General features: G+C 49.7%; 3 protein-coding genes across 3 annotated transcripts; all 3 read right to left on the bottom strand.

Moving 5' to 3' along the window:
- Positions 1-748: 748 nt before the first annotated feature.
- On the bottom strand, positions 749-3,051 carry T069G_01753 (glycosyl hydrolases family 2, sugar binding domain-containing protein; the record flags this gene model as incomplete). Its single annotated transcript, XM_056168963.1, has 7 exons — positions 749-1,028; positions 1,098-1,228; positions 1,303-1,446; positions 1,518-1,703; positions 1,772-2,178; positions 2,249-2,427; positions 2,531-3,051. 7 exons carry the CDS (start codon positions 3,049-3,051, stop codon positions 749-751), a joined length of 1,848 nt encoding a protein of 615 aa, XP_056034279.1.
- A 9,486-nt stretch (positions 3,052-12,537) lies between these two features.
- T069G_01752 (uncharacterized protein) lies at positions 12,538-13,105 on the bottom strand (the record flags this gene model as incomplete). Its single annotated transcript, XM_056168962.1, has 2 exons — positions 12,538-12,965; positions 13,039-13,105. The coding sequence occupies 2 exons, from the start codon at positions 13,103-13,105 to the stop codon at positions 12,538-12,540; spliced, it is 495 nt and encodes a 164-aa protein (XP_056034278.1).
- A 4,814-nt stretch (positions 13,106-17,919) lies between these two features.
- T069G_01751 (protein kinase domain-containing protein) lies at positions 17,920-20,774 on the bottom strand (the record flags this gene model as incomplete). The annotated part of the gene is made up of 4 exons (XM_056168961.1): positions 17,920-19,691; positions 19,752-19,837; positions 19,898-20,279; positions 20,681-20,774. The coding sequence occupies 4 exons, from the start codon at positions 20,772-20,774 to the stop codon at positions 17,920-17,922; spliced, it is 2,334 nt and encodes a 777-aa protein (XP_056034277.1).
- Positions 20,775-27,851: the final 7,077 nt, after the last annotated feature.

Raw genomic sequence — 27,851 nt, 5'->3', positions numbered from 1 at the left:
TCTGAAAGAGTCGAAATCAAACTGATAATCGCATTGGGCCCCTGTTCATGACATGACGAATATGCTGAAAAGGAGCTCTATCACATGATTGTGGGACGATGAACTGGCTTTTGAATCTTTTGGCTGCAAACTTTCGCAGAAACTGCCTAGCGGTCAAAGGTCCGAATACGATTGCGGGATGGTGGGGAAACGAGGGAGATGGTTCTGGACCTGATCTAGCCTCTTTCGGTAAAGGGCGGTACCTGCTCAATGTAGCTTTTTTTGATGGCGGTTTGCATGTGGCAGGTGGGGGTGAGGTTTTGCGAAGAAGCAGTTGCAGTTGCAGTTGCAGTTGCGGAAAGCATCGACGAGAGTTGATGTCTGAGGCAGCATTCCAAGATCACCAAAGCATTGGAGTACCTGCCTTTGGAGAATTCAACGCTTTTCAGCAAACATTCTTCCAATTCTTGATACCAAGACATCAGCCTAACCCCCAGGGATTCACGATGCAATGGATTCTCCCTGTGGCCGTTTTGAGAGAGCACCTCAAGGGTGGAAATCTTTTACTATTTCGCCAACAACAACAGCACAACGGCGATTTCAATGGAGTCGATTAATTGTCTGGACAAGATAACACTTCCGAGGCAAAACCAAAGAAGCAACTTCATCACATACATCAAACTTCGACCAGACTTCAGATATCATTGAGCAGCTGCTGCCATCTACCACTACCCTGCACTATACTGGTTCGCATATATGGCCTACTCAATCATCGCCTCCCTGCCGCAGCCGAGTATAGCTTGTTGATATCGCTCTTCCACTGCTTCGGATCTGGCCTCAAAAGACGGCGGTCATAAGTGTATAAGCCGTTGACTTCACCCTCGACATCTGTTGTCTGCGTCCAGATGCCGCCGCTGCAAGAGTAGCGCTCAACCTGGTCATAAAATTCGCGGAACAAGAGACTTGCGCGATAGTTGTATGAAACTAGGTCAGCATTGACTTCGTAAGTTTGGTTGATGGTGTTGATAGCCTCTTGAACGTTCCAAAGACTAATTGGCTTGTTAGCTACTGAACTCTCCCAAAAGTTAACGGATGCAGAGGAGAGAAGGGAGACCAACTGCTCGATTGACACATTGTGGCCAATGCCGCCAAATTCGCCCTGGAACCCGATACGGCTAGGGTCATACGGAGAAGAAGGCGTGGAGTAAAACGGTGTTCCGCATTGCGGATTGGCGTAGTGATGGTTATCCTAATCATCACGCATTCATCAGTCCGCATTCTCTTCTCGAGCATTTCATACATGGAACATGGCAGTCAACTCACTGAATAGTCGCCGGCGCCATGATCGTTCCAACCTGTCGTCGCGTCAATTAGCCTTGTTGAGTCGATGCCACGAACAACATCCACGAGTTGTATTTCAGGATATGGTGGACCCCTGAGCTGCCCCCATCCTTCGTTATAAATGACCTGCATCGCGGGTTTGGCGTCAGTTTGAATTAACATGGAGACTACTTATGGGCAGAAATGAGAGAACGAACCCAAGTAACAATCGACGGATAACTCTTATGCTCATTGACCAAAATCTCGAGCTGACGTTGAAACTCTGCTTGTTGCTCAGGATTCGGCGGTCGACTCCCGTCATTGGTCAGACTAGGCATGTCTTGGATGACCATCAGACCAATTTCATCGCAAGCTCGGTAGAACAAATCTGGCTCAACTTTGATCTGTGGCATACGATTTGATTTAGTACCCAATCGACAAGGAGCTGGTGATGGATAAACGGGTTACTTACGTGTTTTCTGACTGTGTTGAAGCCAAGTCCTTTGAGCATCTTCAGATCATATACCATGGCTTCCCTGTTTGGCGGCACATACAGCCCATCAGGCCAAAATCCCTGGTCGAGCGTGCCGAACATGAATGTGAATTCTCCGTTTAGGAGTGGTCTTTGGACCCCCCTGACTTTTCCACTGGAAATGGTGCGAAATCCAGTGTAGCTGGATACTTCATCCTCACCAAGAGTCACCGTTAAGTTGTACAAAGTTGGAGAGCTGGGAGACCACAGTTTTGGCTGCCTGACCTTGAACTTGAACTCCTCATCGGAAGGGCCTCTCTGTGAAGCAATGACGCGGCCGTCGAGTCCGATGACGGACACCTTGGCAGAGGCGCCTTGTTTGTTCGAGCTGTGGACTGTCACAGAGACTATCCATCGCGTTAGTCATGAGTCTGGACCACAGGTTACTGCAGAGGGGATGTTCTGGGAGTTTCATACCTGTGCCGTCTATTCCGGCAGCAACATCAAGCTGGGTTATATGGTTTGAAGGCACACTTTCCAGCCACACAGATTGCCATATTCCGGAGCACGATCGATAGAAGATGTGGCTGGGATTTCGGGTCTGCTTTCCAATTGGAATGACATCCAAGTCTGTTGGATCGTGAACGAATACAGTTCTATTTCCTAATCAGTATGCGACATTACCACTATTCACATCCTCACTCCGACCACCACGAATGATAACATTGTCGCGGCCACCAAGGGGAAAAAATGACTTACACGCTGTTGTCGCCGCCAAACTTGACAAACTTGGTTATATCCACTCCGAACCGAAAATATCCTCCGGTGTGGGTCCCGGCCCTGGCTCCATTCACAAACACCACTGCCTGGTAGTCGACTGCCTCAAAGTTCAAGATCACATTTTGATCATGCCAATTATGCGGAACCTTGAAGCTGGTAGCAAACCACATGTCGGTGATGTTAATAAGCTGAAGTCCCGAGAGCCCACTCTCGATACAAGACGGCACCAGAACCTCGCTCTGAAGTGGGCCATCCGGAGGGCTATCGGAGTCGCCATCATCAGGACCAGCAGGCTGAAACGTCCAAATGCCATTGAGGCTCTGCCAAGCTTCGCGCTGGAGCTGTGGCCGGGGATGTTCTGGCCATGGATTGGTACCAACCTTGTACGTCCAATCGGTGTCCAAAGGTGGTGTCTGAACTTTGTAGGGGGCCGGGCTGCCGCTCTGCGCCACAGCAGCCGCCAGAGAACAGGCAAGCACGAACAGATGTGCCGAATACATATTCAGCGTATTCAGAGCTCTTCTTCTTTGGATGGTCCTACCGCATGCAGGATGTCCAATTGTTTTATTTACAGAAAGGGGAAGCTCAGTTCAAGGGAGGGTGTCAACCCTTTTTGTCTGAGATCTAACCTCTCTCCAGAACCAGAGGGAAATTGTACCTATAAATACTGATACATTCTCAAGGATGATCCCTTGCGCCAAACTCACTTCCCCTCTTTTCTTCTTCTCTGCCTAACCCAATGATACGCTGCATGCGAGCAATGGCCTGTTGTCCCACGCATGGATGCTTTTTCCCTACCTCATAATGAGGGGTGATGTGGAGATGCAGATACGACAAGGTTCAAGAAGTATACGCAGTACGAGCGGTGGAAAGCATGGATCCATCCCATGATATGTACCGTCGGCTTACTAGATAGGTGTCTTTCATCTTCCCAGCCCGTTGGATCTGTCTTGAAAGAGTACGTTGGTATGGAAGGAGCGGAGCCGATGCCGATCAATGCGGAGAAAGACAACAATCCATGTTCCCCTGACTCTCACGGATTTTTCGATAAACCCACGGGGCTCCATATATTTTTGTTAAGCTTAATTGCTTGTTACGTCTTGTCCTACTCTTCTCAATTGGCTTTTCCCCTCTACGGGACAATGCCCCGACATGACATAGGTAATGGAAATTGCGGCTGTACACCGCAATGGAGAGGCTGGAGATTCCATGCCACGGCAGAGTTCTGTCTTCAGGTTACATCGTGCAACTGTTGATCATCTGACGCCATTGTACAGATGCCGTGAGGGGGAATCCGAGATGCGAACACAATCCTTGGAATTAGATGTTGGTCCAGCGTCGCATTTTAGCGGATGGTCCCCATTGGGTCGCATAAAAGTGCCGGACCATGTGAACCGTAGATCAACAAACTAGGCGCATCATGGACGGATTTCTCGGTTCGGGCTTGATTCCTAGGCCGAGTCGCTTGTTTATGGGAATTTTTGCCTGGAACGGTTGCGATTGTTTCTGGGATCGATTCCGCAGACATTGTAAAGGTTGCTGGATGGTTATTGTGTCGATTCTACATTCAAATTCAACCACCCGCCTCATCCTCATGAAGAGGACATTTGTCCTTCTTCTTTTTTCTTCTGGTCCCCATGAATCGCCATTTACAGTTGGTGTGCCTATGGCGTTCAGACAATTGGTGTGTCTCCTGGCGTTCCGAGACACAAGAAAGTCAAATACAGTTGACATATTTCAATTTCACATATGTTACATCCATGCGCACCGCACTAGTATTCCTGTCACCATCACTACTGAGCTAGATAAGGAAGTGGAGTGGCAACTCAAGAGGCTAGCCTTCATGATATGCTTTCGATTGAGTCTCAGCTCATCTATTACTATCTATAGATCCCTAGTTATTTACTATTCTAAAGCCAATTGCGCGCGCAAGAGGCTACAGGGTTTATACGATAAGCATCGAGACTGAACACCCCTCCGGCCGGTTCAGAGGAAGTCTGTTTCTCATGGCTGGTTTGACAGTCGGTCATCGCTACATCGTTGAATGAGTCTTTGAATGATGGGAGGCGATAGGGATCTTTTCTTTCTTCCTGCCAACGGTCTAAGTCGTCCTGAGATAGCCACATTCCGCCACGCGAACGGCGAACACGCCGATGCTTGTCTGGTCTGGCTGATGGCAAAGGAGTTCGAGGTGAAGTCTGAGGCATCGTGGCTTGACGCACTATGGCTTGAGATACCACTGTTTTTGGTACCTCAGTTGGGGAATTCACAAGTTGGGATATAGCGACTCGAGGCACCACTGTTTTTGGTACCTTAGTTGAAGGATGTACAAGTTGAGATATCGCGACTCGAGGCACCGTTGAAGGATTCACAAGTTGAGATATGGAGATTCGAGGCACCGTCGAAGAATGCACAAGTTGAGATATAGCGATTCGAGGTACCGTTGAAGGCAGCACAAGCTGAGATATGGCGATTCTACGCACCGCAGTTTGAGGCACCCCTGTTTTCGGTGCCTCAGCTGAATGATGCACAAGCTGAGATATGGAGATTCGAGGCATTGTTGACGAATGCACAAGCTGAGATATGGCGATTCGAGACACCATAGTTTGCGGCGGCGAAGTTCGACTGGCTCGACTGGATTTTCGTTTGTGAATGCCACCATATATGGGCTTCTCTTGGTTGGATGGATTCTTGACTGTCTGAGCTTGAGCTTGAGCTTGAGCTGAAATGGACACTGGATTTTGACGGATGGGGCTCTGGGGGCTCGGTGGTAACATCATCTCCTCACTCTCCCCAAAACTTAGCATATCCTCATTCTCCTCAAAATATGGCTCAGGGATGCTTTGTGGGTTTACTGAAGAAGCAGAGGCCGAAGAGGCTATAGTCCTTTCATACGGAGCAGAGGCCACGACAGATTGGGCTCTTTGATCAGCCCGATATCTTGGGCTGTCTCTGTTAGCTGCCTGCCAATCCTGTCGAGAAATCTCTTGTATATCACTATCGCGATTGTCCATTGCCCTCCTCTCTCTCTGCTCATACATGCTTTGCTGTGTTGATACTGAGTTATCATTACCATATCCATTCGGAGCATTATCCGACTCCCCCGGGGGGACTCTGGAATATGGATGTGGTTGAACACTATGTTGCGGGACCAAGGTGTTCGAATGGTTATGGGAAGGATGATTTTCAGTGTTGACAATCTGCTCAGAGACCGGCGTGCTTCTAATGGGCACAACGATAACTGCCAGAGTTTGTGATTCTCGAGAGACTGGTACTCCATCGGAGGATGCTGCCCTCGACTCCACCCCTTCGATATACGTTGGGTGTCCCTGAGGCGAAGGATCTCCAGTGGCTTGGGCGTTTTCAGCCTGCCAAGTCAATATACTGTTATAATGCACAGCAGCCTCCTTAGGAATCTCATGGGATAGCTTGGAAGCTGCAACAGCCTCAGGGTTTTTCTTTATGAGATGTTTGACCACTCTATTTCCCACACTCGGCTGGAACTCTGTTATAGTGGTTTCTAGAGGGCCACCCAACGGAGGACTATCTCGGCGCAGAAGGGAAGCTTCTTTTCTGAATTGCGCTTCGCTTCTGAGGCGGCTGCCACGCTCTCTGTTTGTCTCCTTTGCGACTGTAGTCACCTGCTGTGAAGTCGCCGTCGATTTCGGATATATAGGCTGCCATCTCGCTGGTGGCTGTGTATTTGCCATCATTTGTGATGCCGTGGGCGGCCGTGGCATTAACGGCGGATATGAAGTAGGCCCCGGACGTAGAGTCATCACTGAGTGTACAGGTGTCGCTTGTCGCAACGTACTGGCCGAGTGAGAAACCACTGCTGGCGGTGGAGGATGTACTTGATTTGAAGTCATTGTTGGATGGTAAACCGCTTGCTGCTCTGGAGCTGCAGGAGTCTGTGGATTCGCAGCCGGCAGCGTATATGTCACTGAATGCTTAAGTATCGCTCGTCGTCGAGCTGCCGCTGACTTTGACTTTGGGCGTGGCCCATTGTAGGGTTGCGGGCGTGGTCGTTGCATACTCTTGCGCTGCTGTGCAGAAATCATCTCACGTTCTCTTTTCTTATCACTAAACACCTATATGCCATGTTAACGGTTATCACAGACAGACGATAATTCTAAACTGCTTACAATAGCATCTCGACAACTGGGGTACGTCTGTATAGTGCTCCAACGAATGGGAGGCGTCTTCTCAGCCTTGTGGCTCACAGGAGATGTTTGTGCACTGCTATGGCTTGCAGGAGGTGTCTGTATGGCGTTGCATCTTTCCCGAGTCCTTATCTCCCCGAGAGCATGATTGATAACCTGTTGAGCATCGATGATACTAGGCGCTATATTCCGAGGCACTGCATTTCGAGGCACTGTATCCTGAGGCGCTGTATTCTGAGGTACTGTATCCTGAGGTGCTGTATCCTGAGTCTTGTGAATATCGAGAAAGTTGACAGCACGCCGTGCAACCTCGTACACCGAGTCTGTGGGGGACGGCCGGCCCCCATGGTGCTGCGAGGGAGCATTCTGTCGAGGCTCATTACTTTTACGAGATGGCTGTGTGTTGTTTTGTTGTAGCCCGCAAGATGCCTGTCTAGAATCACAATTTACAGTAGACATCGTTCTGGGGTTGTGCCTATCGATGGGCGTCGCTCGCGGCTGAGCGGTTGTCTTTTCACTTGTAATGAGGTAATTCGAGTTTGTCTGTTTTGCCTTGCGGCTTCTAGAGGAATCTTTCTTTGTAGACCTTGTAGCGACCTTTGGGCAGCTAGACTTTAGATTATTGAGCTTTTTTGACTTATAAGTCGAATCGGGGGCAGCCCGTCGCCCAGCTACTGCCGCTGCCTTTTCCTCTTTAGTGAGTAGAGATATTCCAATATATCGTTCCATAGCAGAGGGCCAAAAAAAAAGTCTGACCTCTTTGATAGTATCCTTATTTCTGGTATTGTGATCTTCTTCTGCCGTAGGAGTGCCTAAGTCGGGCTGGTTTAGCTTCTCTCTATCTCTCTGATGCTGGAGGATTGTGGTAATTGGCATTGCCGCTTTCGGTTCAAAACGCTGGAGTGGATGGTGACGTTATGAAATTTGGGAGGAATCTGGGTATAAATAAAGAATATGACCGCGAGCTCGGCATGAGTATCTGACCTGAAGATGGCTGCTACTCCGCAAACAATAGCGAGATGATCCTGGTTATATACCTGCTGCCTGAGCGACAGGTGGTGTTTGACACAAGTAGTTTGCACGAGAGAACGATATACACACGTGTACAGCAATGTACAACGAGGAGCTGAGCACGGCAAGCCAGCAAGACTTTGTCTCAGCCACAACTCACGTCACCTGCGATTATGAGAGAGATCTCTGCGACAACAATAAGGAATAATGAGCCTTCAAGGTGGCCATATTGATTATGCGGGTGTTGTTTCACTCAGCAGCATCGGATACTCGGGCAACATACCCAGGTACAAGTACGCAGATGAGCACCTGCATGCCCTGGGGAGAGATGGGAAGCAGATGCATCGAAATTAGATTATCCTAGGCTGGTTCTCAATGAGCCCGGAAACCACGTCACAATCGCCTGGCCCCCGAGATGCTCCATCATTATGCATGATGCTTGCTATTGCTTTGCTTTTGCCCTGCTCCGGTTTCATTCGTCGTCTTGTTCAAGGGTACAGTGTGTATCGTATATTGGCATCAGCAGAGCACAGATCTTGTAGTAAGAGAGCCCCTCATGTGGCGATCCGACAGCGAATAAGATCGTGGATCTATCTCTGGTGCGACGGAAAAGGCAGAGATGATTGACGATGAGGAACACACCCGTGCTCTCACACTCATCGGCGTTTACTGTGGCATCACCACATCACTCCCCCACGCCATAGAAGCCATGCCTGAGAGCGCATCAGCTGTGTGGGCTAAATGCAAACACCCCTTCGCGGACGCTAGTGGATTCACCGGTCTCGACTTGGCAATTTCGTGGCTTGTGTCCCGCCCGTGATGGGTGCAAGACTCCGGGCTCCCGGGGCTAGTTCCCGTCATTATTTTAGTTCCCTCACGTCTAGGCGTGGCACTTGGGCTTGGTTGGGGAGAGTTTTCTGATCCGAGTATTTGTTTAGTCCATGCACACGCTTTTCTGTCAAAAGAGGTAGAATCACTTCGAAAGGAACAGATGTAAGGAGGGGAAGATGGAGGCGAAGGGACAAGGTCTGGCAGGAGTGAGAGAAAGTAGAGTAGGACTTGCGGATCAATATCTGGCGTGAGGTGCATGCAGCAGCATCCGGATATACCAATAGCGACCAAGTAAAACGCAGCGTGAGGCTGGATGGCGGCGCCAAAATCATGCAGAGAAGCAAACATTTGAGTCAGAAGGGAGGATGTAATCCTTGCTGTCTCGAGCGTCTGTTACACACACTGCAGCCTGATTCGTCCTCTGTGGGCCTGGGCTTGATCGGTTAAGCACGGAGATGGCCATGCCTGTACTCGTACAGTACAGAGCACTTTGATCTCGTAGCGAGGGTGAGTGCGGATGGCCATGAGAGGTGGTGAGGGCATCGCAAAGGCGAGTTTACAATTGTTCTGCTGTTGAGCGTGAAGCTTGCAAGTTTCTCTGGCAGGCTCTACGAAGTACTACTAAACTATGTGAACGAACCATCACGTGATGAATACGGTGTGGCTCACGCAGTTTCCCATTCAAATTTTTATTGCATCATTTCTTGAGACACGCTGGATGAAGAGGAAGGTGCGCTGGGGGGAAAGGCGGCTTGAAGGCCCTGGGATTGGTGCGAGTACGAATACATCGGGCTCTTGCTTGGGCAGGATTGCGCACATCAATCAAATCACAAGCCTATTTTCAGAAACAATTACCTGCAAGGGAAAGGAAAAAGCAAAGAAGATCACAATCATCTGAAAAAAGAAAAGAAAGAGAAAGAAGGAAAAAGAATGAGAGAAGAGAGAGAAAAACAAATTGGGTTTTGGGAAGAAGTCATGTCACCGTCTGTGCCGCCCTCCCCACAGCCTTAACCCTCCGATTTGACATCTTCGGAAATGATGGTCAAAGTGGGTGGACTGGGAACCGGGGACGACTGCAGCTCGTAACCCAGAATCCGATGAGCTGGATACTTCGCCAAGGGGCTAAAGGGGAGTCTAGCAGGGGAGAAGTGGCAGTGCCCCAGTGCTCGAGACAGACAGACAGGCAGAGACGGGAGAATCAGGTAAGGCGGAGAGATGGACAAAGGCAGAGGGACGCTAAGAAGACGGCAGAGCGAGATAAACACCGCAAGATGGCGCGAGACAAGACGAGGAAGAGGTCCAACTGGGTCGTCATTGGTTCAACAGGATGCCAATGTCAGTATGTTTCCACCACACCTTCACAGATCGAATATCCCCAGGGCTGCAGGCCAGCTTCGAGTACTTCATATTAACCGTTCCTGGACTCTCATCCTGCCAGAGTATGCTCCGTATGTGCCTCAGTGTCAGTGTATCTGCGAGCATGGGATCTACCTTAGAGAGCCGGATCTGGATCGAGTGTGAGACCTCAGCTGAGACATGCTTCGCACAGCCAGTCACCTGTGATTTGTGCCAAGAACTCTTTTATAAGAAGTGCTCACTATCTACCAAGTCAGAGAGACATGGCTATTCGAGCGAGTCCGGTTACTTACTACTACTACGAGTACCTTGTGGGCACACTCTCATCACCCAGCTCTCACAGCATATAGGCGTACAGGCGTACATGGGTCTGCCTTACTCTTCGCGCTTGTGGCGTCGTATAGGAATCGAGCCTTTCATCTATCACATCTGACCGCCAGGGTATTATGCCGAAGGATGTGATTGGGCTGCTGCCTCAAGCTAGGTACAGTGTGCTCTTGGTTAGTACGAATCTATTAATGACGATGATGATAAGGAAGGGTCAATGAATCACTCTTGACCATATCTGTCTCCCACTGCCCGTACCCTACCTGCTGAACTCGCATGAATGCTAGGCCACAATAGCTCCATGCTTAATGGAAGCTACTGCAACAGCCCGGAAGAAAACCTCCTCCCCTAGGTATTCATGTGCAAAAACGGGGTTCATAAAAACCGGTTGTCGTTGTGATAGCTATTACTACTTGGCGGCTTTCCAGTTACGTCTTTCAGATGGGAGGGGCTTATCTTGTTTCCACCAAGTCAAGAAACTCACATCACCAAGTTAAGAGAGAAGAATAGAAACGGCAAGACTCACATAGATATATTTTCATAGTGTATTGAGAGATTTCACATACCTCATTTTCATCTCCCCAAGGGAGTAAGGGGGTTGCCATCAAGCTTTGGGTCAACTACTCACATGGATATACTCCGTTTGGTTGGGCTCTTTTATCAGTGCCCGATACGTCCCTTGAACATAGAAATTTATGATGGCATGCAAAATATGCAAAGTTGTGCTGGAATCCATATTTGGCCAACATATCGAGATACGCCGGCCAATTATCTCGAAAAAATGCAGTACCTCTTTGTGCAATTAAGGCTACATCGTTTTCATCAGTATGGGTAAGAACTATTGCAACAGGGGCTCTACCGTGTGTCCATTCACTCAAGGCGAAGCTTCCCATTTGTTTCGATGATGTACTTGGAATAAGCTATTGTCCTTTGTCGACGGGAGATCAAGGATGTCAACTACCTTTGGCCTGATCACACAAAGGTCGGTCGGTGACCCCAACTCCGGCATATCATAGCAATATCTCACGGCGCAGTGATATTTCGTATGCTTCATTGGAGCTATGAAACACACCCAGCGGGTTTCCCGTTCACCGCAGTCTTCTCTTGCCAATGACGACTTTGTGCTCACAATCTGATCATGTCTTTGAGCTGGAAAAAAAAAAAAAAGCATGTCAATCTGTCACAAGCGGACCCATCTATTGTTTCTGCGCCTTTATTGCCTACCGCCTCTCTCCGGCGATAATAATATATGCGGCTCCGCAGCAAACAGTCTGTGGCCGGTCTAGAACTCGGGGCGCTCGATCGCCGCAAAGCCAAGCCCCGATTCGGATCGGAAAGACCTAATCCAGTCGTTAGCACAGGCTATTCATACCCCTGTTGTTGGTATTCGTGGGTTTCAAGCTCTGATTGATATCGGCATAATCCCGTTCCGTGGAGAGCCTTGCTTTATCGGCAAACGCATATCGAGGAATGCCTTGCTTACCCGCTTGGATGTCGGCCGTACAATGGTACCGCCTACCAAGCATACCGAGAAGGATGAGAATCCCTGAAAGTTATTGCTTTTGTTGTTTCACATTAGACAAACAATCCTACACCGCAAGGTATTGCCTGGCCAACAAAGCAAAGACCAGAGCAGAGCAGAGCAGCAGGTAGATTGTAATTCTCGCTCTTTTTCATGAAGCGTCATGGGGCAGACTGAGTGAGGCCAAGGCGGTTGGTCAGTAACCCACCTGATGTGCTCAGGGTACCGCTCGTGTGAAATGGGAGCGCTTGGTAGGCGTAGCTAAGGTTACCACGAGCAGCAAGCCACTTTTGCAACAATACCGGCGTTGCAGGCAAGACCGAAAATTATCATGCTTTTTGGGTATGTGTTTCGGTGACCTGCTTCGGGAACATGGACGTGCTTGGTGGCCACTTTGTCTCTTGCTTTTCCCATTGGCCATTTGTAATAAAGAAATGAGTATCTTGTAATACCAAGTGTCTCATTTCCTCTAGCTTTTGAGATTTCTTGATGGGCGAACAATCTGTCATTCCGGCTGTGTGACTGAAGTAAATTCCCTGATGCATGAGCAGTGTAACCGATGCACCACGTATAATGAACGGTGGACAATGATAATTAAACATGGCAAATAGAAAACAAAACTGTGCCTTCACATTCATGGCCATGTCATTCGTAATTCAGGCGTGGACTGGACCACACAGACATGTTGATCCGGATGCACCAGGTGGCAAATCAATGTCTTGTATCCTCACATGCTGAGTGATTAACAATCTTGTCATTCAAGCTGTTTGAGTACATTAGAATCCACCACGGTAGAATGCAAGACAGCCCAAGGCGGTTCCTCCAAGAGGCAAGACGCTCCTAATAAAATTAAGGGTAGTCCATCGGTCCAAGAGGCCATCGACTCGCAGTGTGCTCGCGTGTGTCACCTCGCCGACTTCACTGCGGGCCTCTTCGTGTAATTGCCCATTGACGTCTTTCATGATTGTCAATGTGAAAGGTATAATAGACAGAACGGAGCCAACGGCTCCCAGGTAGAACCCCCATGGCCCTTCGTTATAGTAAGAGTCGTACGCCGCGAGTAGGTAAGCTAGAGACGTGCCGATGGCTACCTTTGGCATCGAAGCTGCTCCTCGCTTATACAACTCAGCCCAGACTTTAGCAGACGACTGCTTCACCGAGGCAGCAGCCGGCGCTCCACCAATTGAAAAAGACATGATAGCCCCTATTCGAGAGATGAATGAGAATGGATTTTTGTCATACGGAACTTGATGTAGAAATTTGGGATTTGGATTTACCCGAGAGCCATGCCGAGCCAACGATGCCCGTGGCGACCAAGACTAGGGGTGGCCCGGAGAGAGGCATTTCAGCAATGATATTTAAGCAATGCGATATACAGCAGATCGAGAATGGTGTTGTTTTCGATGAGGCTGATGAAGATATGTCTTGTAAAGAGAAAGCGGGGGATGAAGAGAGTTTGAGAATTCGCTTGCAAAAGCCAGGCCGCCGAAGGCTGCGAGATTTAGTGGAGTGGTGGCATGTTCCTAAATCCTGCATGACGTAGCCACCAACTTCCACGCCGGCGTCACAATGCCAATGGCGATAACGAAAATCAACCTATGATGCTGACCAGAAAGACCACGAGTTTTAAGTAGTCTATAGGTTTTGTTTAAATGCTAGGTTCAATGCTGGAGACGGAAGCGATTCTATGAGGCGACTTGGTGGAGATCAATGACTGGAGTAATCGAAGGAACTATCCTGTTTAAACGAAGGGTAGTTAGCTTTCTTTATGCCTAGCTTAAATTTCTCCCCAGCAAAGTCAACTGCGAGATATTTGGCCGTGATGAAGTTGGTAGGTGCATGGTCGCTCGAGTTGATGCATAGCAGGTCGTGGTGTGGCCATTGCAAAATATGCCCAAGATGTAGGTAGAACTTGGAAGCAAATGTTGAACACTGATATAACTGCGTCCGTCAAGAATCTTCTTCCATGACACGGGCCTTTCGGGTACGCTGCCCGTTTATTAGAACGCACAAACGCATATCGAAACGAAAAGGGTAGGATTTGATGGACGTACTATATGCTCTGATGTTGGCCTGAGTTATACAAAGCCTTGAAGCTTCGCTGCACCGATAGAGCTACCATGCCATCATACATAAGGTGCTCTGTGATAGTTTGAGTTGGCGTCATACCAGCACTTGCACTCCGGAGCGAATCTCTGTGTCAAAGACTCCAGTGAATAGTGACAAGATTATGGCTCGTATGGAGGCATCGATCCACATTCGTCGCATGCAGAATGTGGCAAAGAACTAATACAGTTCTGCGTCTCTCCCCGCTCGAGACAGACTCACATCCACTTTGCGATGTTTGAGTGTCCATGATTGTTGAAATGTGCTGGTGCATATAGGCTGATGCAAGAAGTTGAAGGGTCGCATATTACCGCCATTGGCTTGTCGAGATTTTTCATTTAGAAATGCTATCCAGCCTTGTCAGATCACTTCTAAGCGCGAAGTTAAACATCAGATGGAAAGACATAGCAACCTACGGGTGTGTTTGACATCATCCACTGGCTGAATTTCTCCGATTAGACAGCGTCAAACATCTTTCAACATCCAAACATGGCATAACAAACGACGAGCACAAACGAAGAGAGACTTCCCAAGAATTTCGCAAGGCAGATACGGTGTGCAGAAGATCAAAGGCGGTGGAGGGTACATCTTTCTGCCTCTTTCCTTCTTTTTTTCTGCCATTCTGCGACTTTGATAGGTAGTAGAGAAGCAAATCATGTGACATCATGTCTCTCTATCACATCCTCGATATCCTTTCTTCAGATTCTAACATTGTCCTTTCATTTTCTCTTTCATCGAACTTCAATGACCAAAACTTCAATACGACGATTTTCACTGTCACTGACAGCATACGGAGAACCTGCCACCCATGGAATGGGATTGACTAAACTTGACGACAAACGCCGTTGGTCATGCCTCTACGTCTTTGGGTCTGCCCATACGGCCTGATATGGGGTTGACGATTTCGAGTTACGTCCATGTATAAATGCAATCTACTTTTGCGGGATGCTGTTATTAAGTCCCACAGACACATCGTCTTGTATCTGCGCTATAACCCATCTTGATAGAGCTTATGCTAAAGAAGAGAATCGGTTGCCAGCCGAAGCCACTTGCTATGACGATGTCACCCGAAGCCAAAGGAAGCTGGACAAGTCCGAAACCCGGTGATGGAAACGGTAGAGGCACTCTCGAGCAGTCCCCTTACATATCGTTTGACGTGTAAGTTGTCGTGGCAGACCGCAACTCGCCCGTCTCGAACGTCACTCAGCCGCCATCTCCGAGGAGATGCATCTTTGCTCATAGTCCACACCCGAGCCGCTGTTTGGCTGGCGCTGCCAGTGTTAAGAACATGTATCCCGTTTACATCTGAGCTCACGGCATTGTTGGCCCCCAAAGCATCCCAAAGAAGAACCGGCGAGGTTCTAAGAGGCCGATCCTCAAGGTGCCAAATCAGCGGTCTGCCTGTGCAGATCTGCACACGCCCCCTTTGGAGATGGGGGCGGTCAGAGTTGGAGATCTAAGAACCTGTGCAAGTACATGATACTTTCATAAAATACTCTCGAGACATCGTCAAGTACTCTCTACATCTGTCGAGCGCCCTGCGAGAACGCTCTAAAGAACAGCCTCATATGCAATCTTCACACCATCTACGGCACACCGGCAAACGACTGGGGGCCATGGCTGAAGGATTCGACATACAAGGGAGATCCATCCAACCAAGCCCAGAGGTCTACTAGCATTCACACCGACTAGATATCTGTACTACAATTCGACAACTTGTGCTTTCGCGTACCAGCATGCCCGTTGAACCGCGTAAAGCGGCTATCCAACAACGGACCAAGTCGTCATTCGACCTTCGGTGCTAGACACCCGAGCCATTAGGTGATGGAATGAGGAACCAAGTGACCGTCGGCCTCGGCGCTTCTACGATTAATCATGGTCATCCGTACGTCGAAGCTCGACCAGATGGAATCTCCCGTTGCATGCAGCCGATATCGCAAAACGCGCCGATTGAAGCCGCTGATCCAAGCACAACAGTCGCATCTCCTGTTATAATCAGACGGATGTGCGTTGAATACCCTTGACCAAATACACGTAACATGCAATCGATTCCCTGCGGCTGATCTGCAGCCAAGCCGGCACCCATCGCCCGACAACGGCAACGGATGCATATCGGGGATCAGTCCAACCCATGCGATGCAGCTAGTTGATGATGGAAAGAGATGGCACGAACAACGACGCCTCCGTAGCCAAGCATCGGCAAAAATTTGTTTCCCATCATCTGTGCTCCGGTTTCAACAGAGAGGGGCTGCTCGAACCAAAGGCTGTGCTCCACGCATAGGAAAGGAGACAAGGCGACATGGGCCGTGTCAGTGCTTCAACATTGGCCAAAGCCAGAGAGCCCTCGTGCCTCACATTTCAAAGAGTGCGAAAAAGAAAAGCAAAAACCTGTCTTTTACTCATGAAAATCCACTCCTTGGCTAAAAGGCTTCACATGCCAAATGTTACAAGGGATACACAGCTCCTCTCATTGACGAATAGCTTCTCTAGAATCCTTCTTTGCAGATGCTTGCATGGCTCACACCCCCCATCGTCATGCAGCCAAAACCGTGGGGCATTAGCGGTGCTAACGGTGCCTACACTATTGCCAACTATCCATCTGCCTTGTGATGCTACTCACCCACTCCGCCTCCAAGCATGCTTGTGAGCAACCAGCTTTCAGCTCTGGCCGGGCTCGCCTAATCATTCCGTACAGCCCTCTTCTGACTCGGAGAATTTGCCATGGATCCAAAATATCAGCTGTAACATTCTGACGGCCGCCCTTGGCAGCTCCTCATTGTCACAAGGTCCCCTCTGCATTGCCACATTCTCACCACGCTGGCTGTCACTAGTCTTGTTCCCTTTGAACAGGCTACGCGCCAAGTGTCGAGAATCGGTGTGCTAAGCTATTGGAGAGCCAGCCAAGCCTCTCCCGCGGCCTTCTCCGAACTCGTGTCGTTCAATCAAGCCTCCCACGTGAAGCTCTGCATGTCTCACAACAGCCGCACTCCCCCCATTTTGCCATGTAATTACAATGGATCATGATGCTGTAAAAATTTGGGTCACTTGGTACACGACGTCATAACAAGAGTGGACAGGATACACGGCTGAAGCTGCACCAAGGACAGGGAGTCTTTTATTGTAATGCCAGATTTTACTCTTTGAATTTATTGGCAAGATTAACTAAGGTACATCTTCAGTAGTCTATTAGAAAAGGGAATATGCGTTTCCTCCCACGGCGCACTGCTTGACAGGGCGCTCATTATCAACCAACCCTTTCAGATATCGTAGCCTTTACCCATCTCATTCCATGGAAAAGAGGAAAGATCTCAAAAGACAAACTTGCCGCCCTTTCTTTTTCAACGAATTTCCATGTCTCCCCTGTAGAAGCACGCACAAAGGAGAAAAAAAAAAAAAAAAAAAAAAAAAAAAAAAGGCATGGAATCCTCCATGCATGCATGAAACACTATTGGCTGCCCACTCTACTGGGCGAAAGGATATCATGACACTCGCGTGGACTCATCTCCCCGTCTTGATGTATGCAACAAACCCAGAACAAAGGGAAGAAGAAAAGGGCTGGATCGACTAACGATCTCAAATCCCATATATGCTCTGTAATAAAATGCCGTATTTGCGCAGAAAACCGACCAGCCATCCAAGTGTGAAAAGGCAAGGCGGTGAGTCTCGTGAAATGCTGAGGGGGAAATAGAAAAAAAGGACAATATTCAACCTCCAATAGAACGCCTGCCGGGCTGACTCTCCGTCTTTGGGTCGTTCGGCTCTTTGCTCCAACTCCAATGCGTGCGATGACGGCTCTTAATCCCACCTGGATAGTGCACCGACCCATAGAAAACAACCCCCGAAAAGAAAAAGAGAATAGTAGACCGCGATGTATAAAACCCGAGAGGTTATTATGAATTCGCTCCGAAAGGGATGCGAAAATGTCGAGAGAAAAAGAAAAAAGAAAGCCGCTTCACCCCACTCCTGATTCTATGAATTAAAAATATGAGAAAAACAAACGAGGTTTGGGAGTAAGATGGTTGATATATGGCGGATTTCTGGCGGACAGTGGCTTAGTAGCCAGGTTGGCCAGGCATCTTGCCCAACGAGTGAGAGCCGTGAGACTTTGGTGGAAGATGGTTATGACAGAAGATCTTGCTCCCGCCCTTGCCGCCGTAATCCTTCTTGGTCACATCGATCACAACCTTGGGATCATCGTACGACTCGAGTTGGCAGCACTCGATATTCTTGACCCATCGATTGGTGATGACCTCGTAGACGCTGATACGGCTGTTGGGATTAGGGTTGAGCATCTGCAGCAGAATGCGTCGCAGGGCCGGAGGGTTAACGCCGACATCGAGAGCGTAGCAGTTGGGATAGTCCGTGTCCGTGATGACAGCGTCTTTTTCTTCCTCGTGCTTCTTGTTCCACTTATTCCAGCCCGTCACTAGCTTGTCGTAGTGCAGGTTGCCGGCTTCAGCCCTGGACCAAATGGCACCGCCAAAAGTCATGTAGATCATAACAATGGCCGCGCTCCACACGTCCAAGGCTCGCGGGTCGTAGTCTGCATTCTTCAACAGCACTTCAGGCGCAATATAGGGCTCGCTGCCACAAATGCCCGGGCGGCAGAGCCGGATCTCGCCCATGTTCTTACCACATTGGCCGCCGGATTCGCGAAGGCCTGGGTGGGTGCCGCAAAAGACCTCAGAAACGCCAAAATCGGTAATTTTCAGCTTGCTGTCCTTTGTGATGAGCAGGTTCTCGAGCTTGATGTCACGATGGGCGATGCCGTTGGCATGGAGATAGTTGACGCCCTGGATGAGCTGCTTGAAAAGGCATAGGCGGTCCTTAAGCTTAGCCTCACCCTTCAGGTGGCCCTTCTGCACAAGGCTAAACAGGTCACCCTCGGAGCAGTATTCCATGACGTGGTTCCAGCGTCCGTGATCTGAGCAGAGTCGGATAGTCTCGACAATGTTGGGATGGTGCAGGCTTTTTCCGATGCTGAATTCCGACTTGATCTTCTTGTCGTAGTCCTCCTTGCTCTCCCGGCCTGACTTGCCTCGGAACTCCTTGACGGCATACATTTCGGTGGGGAAGCCCTTGCGCACCATGAGAGAGACTTTGGAAGCGGCGCCCTTTCCAAGATGCTTACCATGCCGGCCCAAAAGCTTGCTCTGGTACTCGAACTCATCCTGCAGTACCGCGACATCCACATTGAAATCGTCGGGTAGGCTCAAACTCATGCGACGTGCCTTGGCGCCAGTTCCGGCATCGGGGGGCATCGCCCAGGGCTGTCTCTCGGGAGGATACGTCTGGTCTCCGGCATTGATCTTGGCGTGCGGATGAGGAACCGGCCCACGGTTTCCAGCGTCAAAACTGTTGGCTCGGCGCGACGCTTTGTTAGGAGGGCGCCCAGTAGTACGGCCGACGGTTGTGCCGACAAAGTTGACGGCTCGCCCCCGCAGGCTAAGTCCGGTTGATGCACGATTCTTCTTCTTGAGGTCGGCCTCATCAAGAGACACTTTATCCGCCTGCACCATTTCGAGAGGTGGTGCCCCGGGAGATGGAGGCGAATTAGACCGAGTAGTCGTGTTAGACGGTCTTGTAAATGAGAAGCGACTTGAGCGAGTAGTTGGGCGAGCGCTGCCTGTAGGGGGTCGTTGCAGATAGGAAGACTCCGAGGGCGTAGGCGATCCAAATTCAAAGACCGGGGCGTCTTGCGCGCCGGGGCGGCGAAAGAAATTCGTCATTGTGCTTCTGATACTGGTAGTTGAAAGTCGACCCGAGCGTTGCGCTGGTGGGGGGAGTTCTTGAAAAGAAGGTCGGCTCGACGTGGGGGTCAGATCTATAAGAGATTTGTTGCTATTGCTGATGCTGCGTGCAAGTTCAGAAGAAGAAGCCGTGCCTGGCTTTGAAACTGAGACAGGCGGTACGGATGTAGGGGCGAGGAGGCTGCTGGAGGTCGGCCTGGAGGTTGGTCTGGAGGTTGGTCTAGAGGTCGGTCTCAGAGTTGGAATCGAGGTCAAGGGCGCAACAGAGGCTGCGACTGACGCTGTTTTGCGCGAAGACGAAGAGAGGATAGCGGCCTTGCCTGCAGATGTGACAGCGCCGGCAGGGTGCTGCTGATGCAAAGCTTGGTCTGACTGTGTGTTGAAACTGCTGCGGTCGTCCTGATCCTGGTCATGCGCATTCCTCAGCGAGGTAAAATCTTGCGATTGGCGGCCGCTGGTAGGTGTAACTGGCTCAATGGGACCCTCGCTTTCCGTCTCGTCACCCTCGAGGATTGGATCTGGAAGATCGATTGGCACTTGGCGGGGAGGCGAACCGGCGTTAGAGTAGTTGCTGGTATCAGACGAGTATTGAAGGGATTGCGCGCAATTGTTCTCTGGGAGCAGTTGCAGATCGGGGTTAGCAAGAAAAAGAAGAAGGAAGTCTAAGAAAGAAGAAGAAAATAAAAATAAATAAGAAAATAAAAGTAAGAATCAAGCCGGCTTGCTCAAGGGAAGTAGGGAATAGGCAAGGCAAGAGTATAAGATAACATAGGTATATAGGTAGGTATCAAGAGTGTAAACAAGAGGTGGAATGTTGGAGCGAATTATTCAGCAGGAGGCGCAAATGGTGGTGTTGAAGAGACGATATGCGCGCCAAGAGAAAAAACCTGCAGCGCAGAAAGAGGCGTTTGCGGGTGCCACAGAAGCCTCTTTTTGAATGGAGGGAAGAGGAGGGGTAAACAAGAGAGACAAAAAAGGGAAATAGCAGAAATCGCCATTGAAATCAATGCATCCAGGCTTATCTAAGGGAACAGAATGGATCAAATGCAAATAAGTCACTCACTGTCTGGAGCCGGAATTGGCTGGGGTGCTGCTGGCGACGCTACTGGCGCTGAAGCTGTAGGAACCAGCATCCCCGGACCTGCTGAAAGCGCCATAGCTCTAGCGGTTGGTTTGGCAGCTGGAGGGTCCAGGATTGTGTAGAGCTCCACTGTTCTGGAAGCGAGCAAGCGGTGGTACAGCACCTGTGCGTAATCGTAAGGCGCCGCTTGTGCCTCGAATCGAAAAAGCTGCGTCTGGTGTGCTTGGCTAGCGTCTAGGCGCTGTCTTGGGGAGTCGAATCAGGATCCTGCTGATGCTTCTCTAGAAGCGTTCGATTCGGGGGACGATCCTGCTGGGAGGGATCTCTGGGGCGGGACTGCGACGTAATTGGGCTGGCGAGTTTAACCACTCAGCAGCAAACAGGCTCGGGCTGCGATGACGAAAAGATTCAAGTCCGCGGTGTTGCCGAAACGGTGCTTTTCTGCCGTGTAGTTGGCTTTGATTTCCACGGGTAAATCTTTTGTTGGTTTTTGGACAGCCAAGGAAGAGAAGTCGAAGAGGGGGGTTGGCCGCGGTAGAAGTGCCCCAGAATAGAATAACCTTGAAACCCTATTACTAGGTTGGAGATGGCGACGTCAAAGTTTCGTTTCAAGCCGGTGGCGGAGATGTGTGGAGTTGAACGTTATCGGAGCGTTGAATCTCAGGCCCTGTTCTTGTTCCCATTCCCACTCCCTCAATCTTTTTTTCTTCTCCCGTTTGCTTCGTTTATTGCCAATAATTGAATCTGCGATTTTTCTCTTTGACCTTTCCGCGTTGATGCGTCGGTCGTATAGCGGGCTTTTTTCGCAGCGGCAAAGTGTCCCCACCGAGGCTTTTAAATCGAGGTGGGCTGTAAGCCGATGCTTGGAGAGCCGTACAGTATGTTGCGTGGATCAAGTCGGTGAAGGTGATGAGATGCTAAGTTGAGTCTCGGCGTCGATATGAAAGGAGTGGAGAGGCAGAGGCTTTTATATGTTGGCCTTGGTGGTGATAACGGCCATGAAAGTATAAGTGAGTAAGATATGTATCAAGGTTTGTAGCAGAACTGGTGAATCAAGAAAGAGAAGGAGAATTAAAAAAGCCTGAGTAGAGAACAAGATAGAGAGGAAACTAAAATGTGGAGAATCTTTCCCTCGTTATTCGCCTCTCTTCAGCCAAGACAAGAAGAGAGAGAAGTGGTCAAAAGCGTGGGAGGTGGAGGCATTTAATAAAAAACAATGGACAATGTCCAAATCGAGGCGACTCTAGAAGCCAATCCAGAGGGGGTGAAGGGGAGCATCCGCGGAGTGTGCAGAGAGAGTGTCGAGGTACAAGTACACGGTACAGCGGACCTCGCCCCCGTACAGGATACAGCGCACAAAGTACGTATCCGGCTCGTCGTCCCTTGTGTTCGATGCCAAGGCCGTTAGCACCATGGCAATCTGGCCTAGGCGCAACGCTTGACTTACAAGTTCCTTAGCATGAGGGTATTGAATCTTTTGCGTGCACAGAATGGAAGTTGTGCCACAAGGGCCAAGCAAGGCACCTGATTCAGTGTGCAGTACAGTACAGAGCAGCGTGGACGATGTTCGTTTCATCTTATCAGCACCTTGGGTACGTACGACCATAGGGTTCAGGTGCTATAGGTTCCAATTGACGAGGCTAAGTAAATGTACGTGCTTGTATACCACGCCGAGAACTGCGAGCTCCCACGACACGAGCCCAACAGAGTCTCGGCATGCGTCGAACTAGATGTCTTTGTACACGCTACGAGGCATCGCTCAAGCAAGTTATGAAGCTTGAACATGCAGCATGCCCTGGCATAATGTGGGAAACGCGGAGCTGCACTACATGCAGTACGTATACTCGGTACGTACCATCATCGGCGCCAAGTTTCGCTTCGCTTCGCTCTTCGCTCCCTGAGGACTCAAAATACTACCCAGGTAAGACCTGCGCACCTCCAAACATGAAAAATGCAATTCTAACCGCAGTGGGTAGTTTAATGCCATGCCTTGGTCTATTTTAGAATCAAACCCTCACACAAAAAGAAATTAGAAAAAATTCTCACCTTTGGTATCTGCAAAAATAAGGTAGATATTTGAGGATATTCTACCACGTACCCTGCTCCAATGTAGACCATTCCCATTCATCACCTGGAAGGTATAGTACCTTGCGGGATGCCTTAGGGGTTTGATCAATCAATTTGATTCAAGTTCACTGCAGAGGAAGTACGAGGTACCTGCCTGTATGCGGCCAAGTGCTTAGGAGAGAAATGTGCAGGTGCTCGCAAATGCACCTGCTCTGTATCAAGAAGCTGAAGAACCTTGGAAGGCTGCAGCTGCAGAATACCAAGGTATATGTTTGCCTGTACGTATCAAACGTACTCGTATGCATCTCTCCAGATTTTCTCCTCTTCTAGTCTTCATCATCTGCACACCAATGCAACCACGACTCCAAACTGGGCGACCGACCTGACCTCATATCCGCATCTCTATTCGTCAGCCTAGCCTATGACGGCGATGCTCTCTCTCTCTCTCTTCCCCTGCTGAGGGTGCGCGCGTATCGCTGCGCTATTCACAGTACAGTAGGGCTTCCATTCTCCGTTCTGTCTCGCTCCAATGTCCCCTTCCCCAACCACCATCTTTCGCTTGGGTCGTCGAGCCTTGGCACATATCTCCAAGTGCTGGCTATTCCGTGCTAACACCTACTACTACTCTTAGTGAACCCCCAGCAACAGGTTCTTTGAGCCCGGCCCAAAGAAGGCATATTTGATCGCCGCTTGGCGTTATGAATGGAGGTCTGGATACGAAGTAGCGCACTGTACCTACTCCGTACTGATTGTTTGTTGGTGCTGATCTGCCCGATACAGGTATTACTGGTACGTGTACGGAGTACACCGTACGGTACGCGGAATACCCTTGTGTGTCCCAACATCACGGCTCCCGGCAAATATACACATGGAATCCTGGAATCCAGGACTCTGTATGGGATTTGCCCATCCTACAGGAACATTTACTCGCCTCGATTTGTAATAAAGCCCTCCTTGGCACAACCAAAACGGCACAGACATGGACTGGGTCGCTCTAATGATTGATTCTTCTCAGCACTGGCAATCGTGTGGAATTTCACTGATCGCTCTCCGTTGCCCCTTCTGACGGCATCAGCCAAGGGATCGACATAACGCTTCGATTCTCCCCATTACCATCCCAGGCGAGCCAGGGCTCACAGCTCGATTTCAAGCCATCTGACAGCTTACGAGCATAGGTACGAAGTACTTGTCCTTGCAAGCACCACCAGTACCTTTGCTTTGCAGCCACTCTAGCTTACTTGTACTGTGCAGGTAAGGAGTGCAGGCACATCATGCTTTCGCAGCAACGCGCGCTGGATCCCCTTTCGGCGCCGGTGCACCGTCCCCGTGTCCAGTGTCAGCTCGCCATCGGCCTCGCTATTTATGCTACTCCGGGTGCCGTACAGGTGATTCATCAATGGTCTTGCCCCCTTCCGAGATACCAACAGCAAAGCCACTAGGTCGGATATGACCATTATATGTACTAAAGCAATGAGGAACACACAATGGTAGCACCGTTACCTTGCTACTGAAGTTTACTTCTACTCAATTACTACTTGGTGCTCGTATAACTAGCTGACGCTTCTTGAAGCCACTGGGCTTCCCCTGCTACAATCAAATTCGCGTCTCTAATCACAAATTTGCACCTCGAAACAGTCACTTTTCTCGGCCAGTTCACAAGACAAGGCATTCAGCGCTAGAACCAATTCAAGCTCCTGATTACCTGTGGTCATCTTCTTGAAGCCGGCCAACCACCGTTTCATGCTTTGACTGCTGCAGGAGCACGGTGCGCCTCACATGCCACCGCATGCCACCAAACAGAATTGAAAAAGAGAGGCGCATGGGGCGCTTCTAAGGCAGCAGCACTTGCTTGTACAAGTACGTACAGACGGCTGCAGGTAATCCCAGCAGCTAACCACGACCTGCTAATCACCCCTGGTCGGACCCCCTTTCCCCCTTCTCCGATCCAGTCGGCCGCAGAGCCTATCTGGTCGCTGAAAACCATCCGTAGGAGCAAAAGCCGAAGCAGCAAAATTGCAACCCCAGGCCAAGCAGGATTGACAAGGGATCCAGTAATAAGACGCTCGACGAATGGGCATCGTATCCAACGCAGGGTCTCAGAATGGCCAAGGATGAGAAGATTTAATAATAGCACTTTGGTTCAAGCAGCAACGAGTCACGAGCATCATCATATTTGACCTATAAACATCCTTGTCCCGTAATGGGGGGACCCGTCGGCAAGAAGCGAAAATGACGCTCGCCATCGGATTCTCAGTACTGCAAGGTACAGCATACTTGGGTCTATGCATTGATTGCTGTGCTTCCACTCGCTCGATGCTTGTACCGAGTACGGAGAAAAACTACCGGGAACGGAACACGGCGTCCAGACATTGTGTGTACACGGGTCCTAGGAGCAGCAATAATGCTCCGCTTCAATTGATGCCCCCGTGGGAACGGCAATGGATCACAAGCGGATCACCGAGAATGGATCAAAGTGCAGCAAGCCAGCAGCTAGCCGGCCAGCTCGCCAAGTTTAGGCCGCCCGGTTTCCTTCAGTCCTCTTCATATTTCTTCGTCTGTAAAGCGGTGCCTTTGCCTCCACCTAACGGCAAATAACGCTATTCCTTAAGCTCTTTCACTTGCCGGCCATTGACGCATGTGCTTGTACAAGTTCGGACTGCCAACGTTGAAGTCCACGCTCTGTACATCTCTATTGGATATGGCCGGCTCAATCGGCACCAAAAAGCGCCTCCAGCAAAGCAGGCACGGAAACATCCCCAAGCTAGCCTAGATATGCCAGGCGTCCATTCGGTAACAGACGGTATTAAGAAGCGATGAGCCAAGGCCGCGCTTTTCGCGCCTCTCTGGAATTTTTTTCCCGCGCAGTTCTCAACATTAGGCAATTGATGTGCCTATACTGATATCATGCATCAATATGGAGTACAAAGATAGAACTCTACTCGTATACCAACGGACGAGTCAGGCTGCCTTGATTTTTCATGATGCGCTGTTACGAAATGTAGCGCTATGTTCGGCCGCACTGGCAGCGGCGTCATAGTTCATGCTCTCCCAGATTCACCCGTTGAACGGATCGGCGATAGTGCAAGCCACGATGGGATGAGGCAGAGCGGTAAGAGGAAAAGTCAATCAGGTTGGCATATCCCTACGATCATTGACCAAGCCAAGCTGAAGGACTGGCATCATCTACCTGACCATGGACAAGGCGTGCGCAACCATGAAGCTCCTCTCTGCCTGAAACAGCTCCAGATGCTTCGTACAAAGTACGAGTACAACGCGATAATTCCTTCGAATGCAGCGGAGAGGGGCCTCTTGATCCTCCTGTTCCCCTCCAATTGGCTTTTGGGTGCCACTGGATTTAGAGTTGTTTGGATTAAGGACGATAAGTCTTAGACAAGACTTTAAGCTACCCTGGCGGTTATCCACTGACTAATTCTTCCTCGTCAAAATGATTCGGCATCTACCAGTACTCTTCTTATCGCGCATCATGGCCGAGACTACATGTACCCAGTACTCTGTACAGAGAAACAGGTATCATTCTAGGACACAGAAGCATCCCGTCAGACGATTGATCCTCTATTTTCGTGTTTCTGTCCCCTCCTTTCTTCTTATTGGCTATTACACACGTCTTTAAGAGGCGACGGCTGAGTGCATCATTTCTCACTGCTTTTCTCTTCTCATTGATATCGTGCTATGCGATACACTTCGAATCTCGAACCAAAAAAAAAAAAAAAAAGAGGGCTCCAATGTTTGCGCAATTAATTTCAGGTTCGCAAACGGAGAAGATGGAGAAGATGCCGAGGACTCCACACTAATTCAGAAGCTTGCCCGCTTCTATAACGATGTGCCCCCAAGGGGCTCCCATTTCAGGTGCCGTTTGCTTGGTGGAGACTCAAATATACCGTGGACGTTTTCCCCTTTCGCATCTCATCAAAAGCGACAGCGACCCTACATCGCGATATCGGCGCTCAGCAATGGCCCAAACTGGGCACTTGGTTCTTCTTTGACCCGAGGATTATCACTCTCCACTCATCGTTTGAAGGCGAGATTATCTCATCTGCTGTCGACTTACGTTGGAGTAGACAGGGATGAGGCTCGACAAGTTGTCCCTGCATGGAACATCATGAAAGATTGCTAAAACCATCTGAGTGCTGCTGTTGCCTCCAGTTGTACTCCGTAGTGCTCCCACTAATACGCGTGGTACTGTTTGTGTAGCTCCCATTCGCGGCATTCAAAAGTATGCTTAATTGGCCGCACCACACTTCTCACCACCAGTGCCATATTTGATGCTCGGCTTGGCTCCAAGACATCCTGTGGGCATTGACTCTTGTTTCAGAGGCTTGAATCATGGATTTTTTTCTTTTTTTCTTTTGTACGAGTAAAATCCTCCATCCTACTACTCCTGAGAAGGGCGATTCGCCTTCTGTCTGGGCAGACTTACGAATTTAAGACATGGTCCACAACTCCAGCCAGCAAGTAGCATCGCCAAGACGACCGCCAAGAACACTAGGGATGGGCTATGAGATGAACATCTTTTAACTGAAGATACATGTTTGCCTGTGCCCTTTTGAAATCAGCTGGCATTCTGGAGCCTGCTTGATCGACATAGATTCGGCCCACACTATCATCTAAAGATAGGTATCACAGTTTTGAGATGCGTCGTGCTCGAAACTAACAGTTCAGTGGATACACCAGACGTCCATTTTGTCATCTGATGGATTCTCCGTCTTACTACCCAAGAGGCCGACTTAGTTTACCAGTTCGAGTGTATCAGTATTTGATTCGTGATGAACATGGCCAGACCGCAGCGCTGTGGGTGTGTCTCCCATCCTGTGAGAGGGAAGAAGCGCCAAGCCACGCGATTCCCGTGATGCAAACTAATAAGACGGCAGATAAGTACACGTTGTATAGAGTAAGGGGGCAATCTTTCATCTAAGTCTGTCTCACCTGGTTAGCTGTGATTCATGGCAGCAATCGGCTTCCTTACTTGCAAGCAGCCAGGCTTATCTATGCCTCCTCCAATTTGACTGCTGGAGCGCCTAGAGACTCTCATGGATGCGCGTCCACGAGGCGCATTCTGTTTTCTACA

Source organism: Trichoderma breve, chromosome 1, assembly GCF_028502605.1.
Source record: "Trichoderma breve strain T069 chromosome 1, whole genome shotgun sequence".
Taxonomy (NCBI): domain Eukaryota; kingdom Fungi; phylum Ascomycota; class Sordariomycetes; order Hypocreales; family Hypocreaceae; genus Trichoderma; species Trichoderma breve.
Note: the sequence above shows the minus strand (reverse complement) of the source record. Positions and strands in the feature narration are given on the sequence as shown.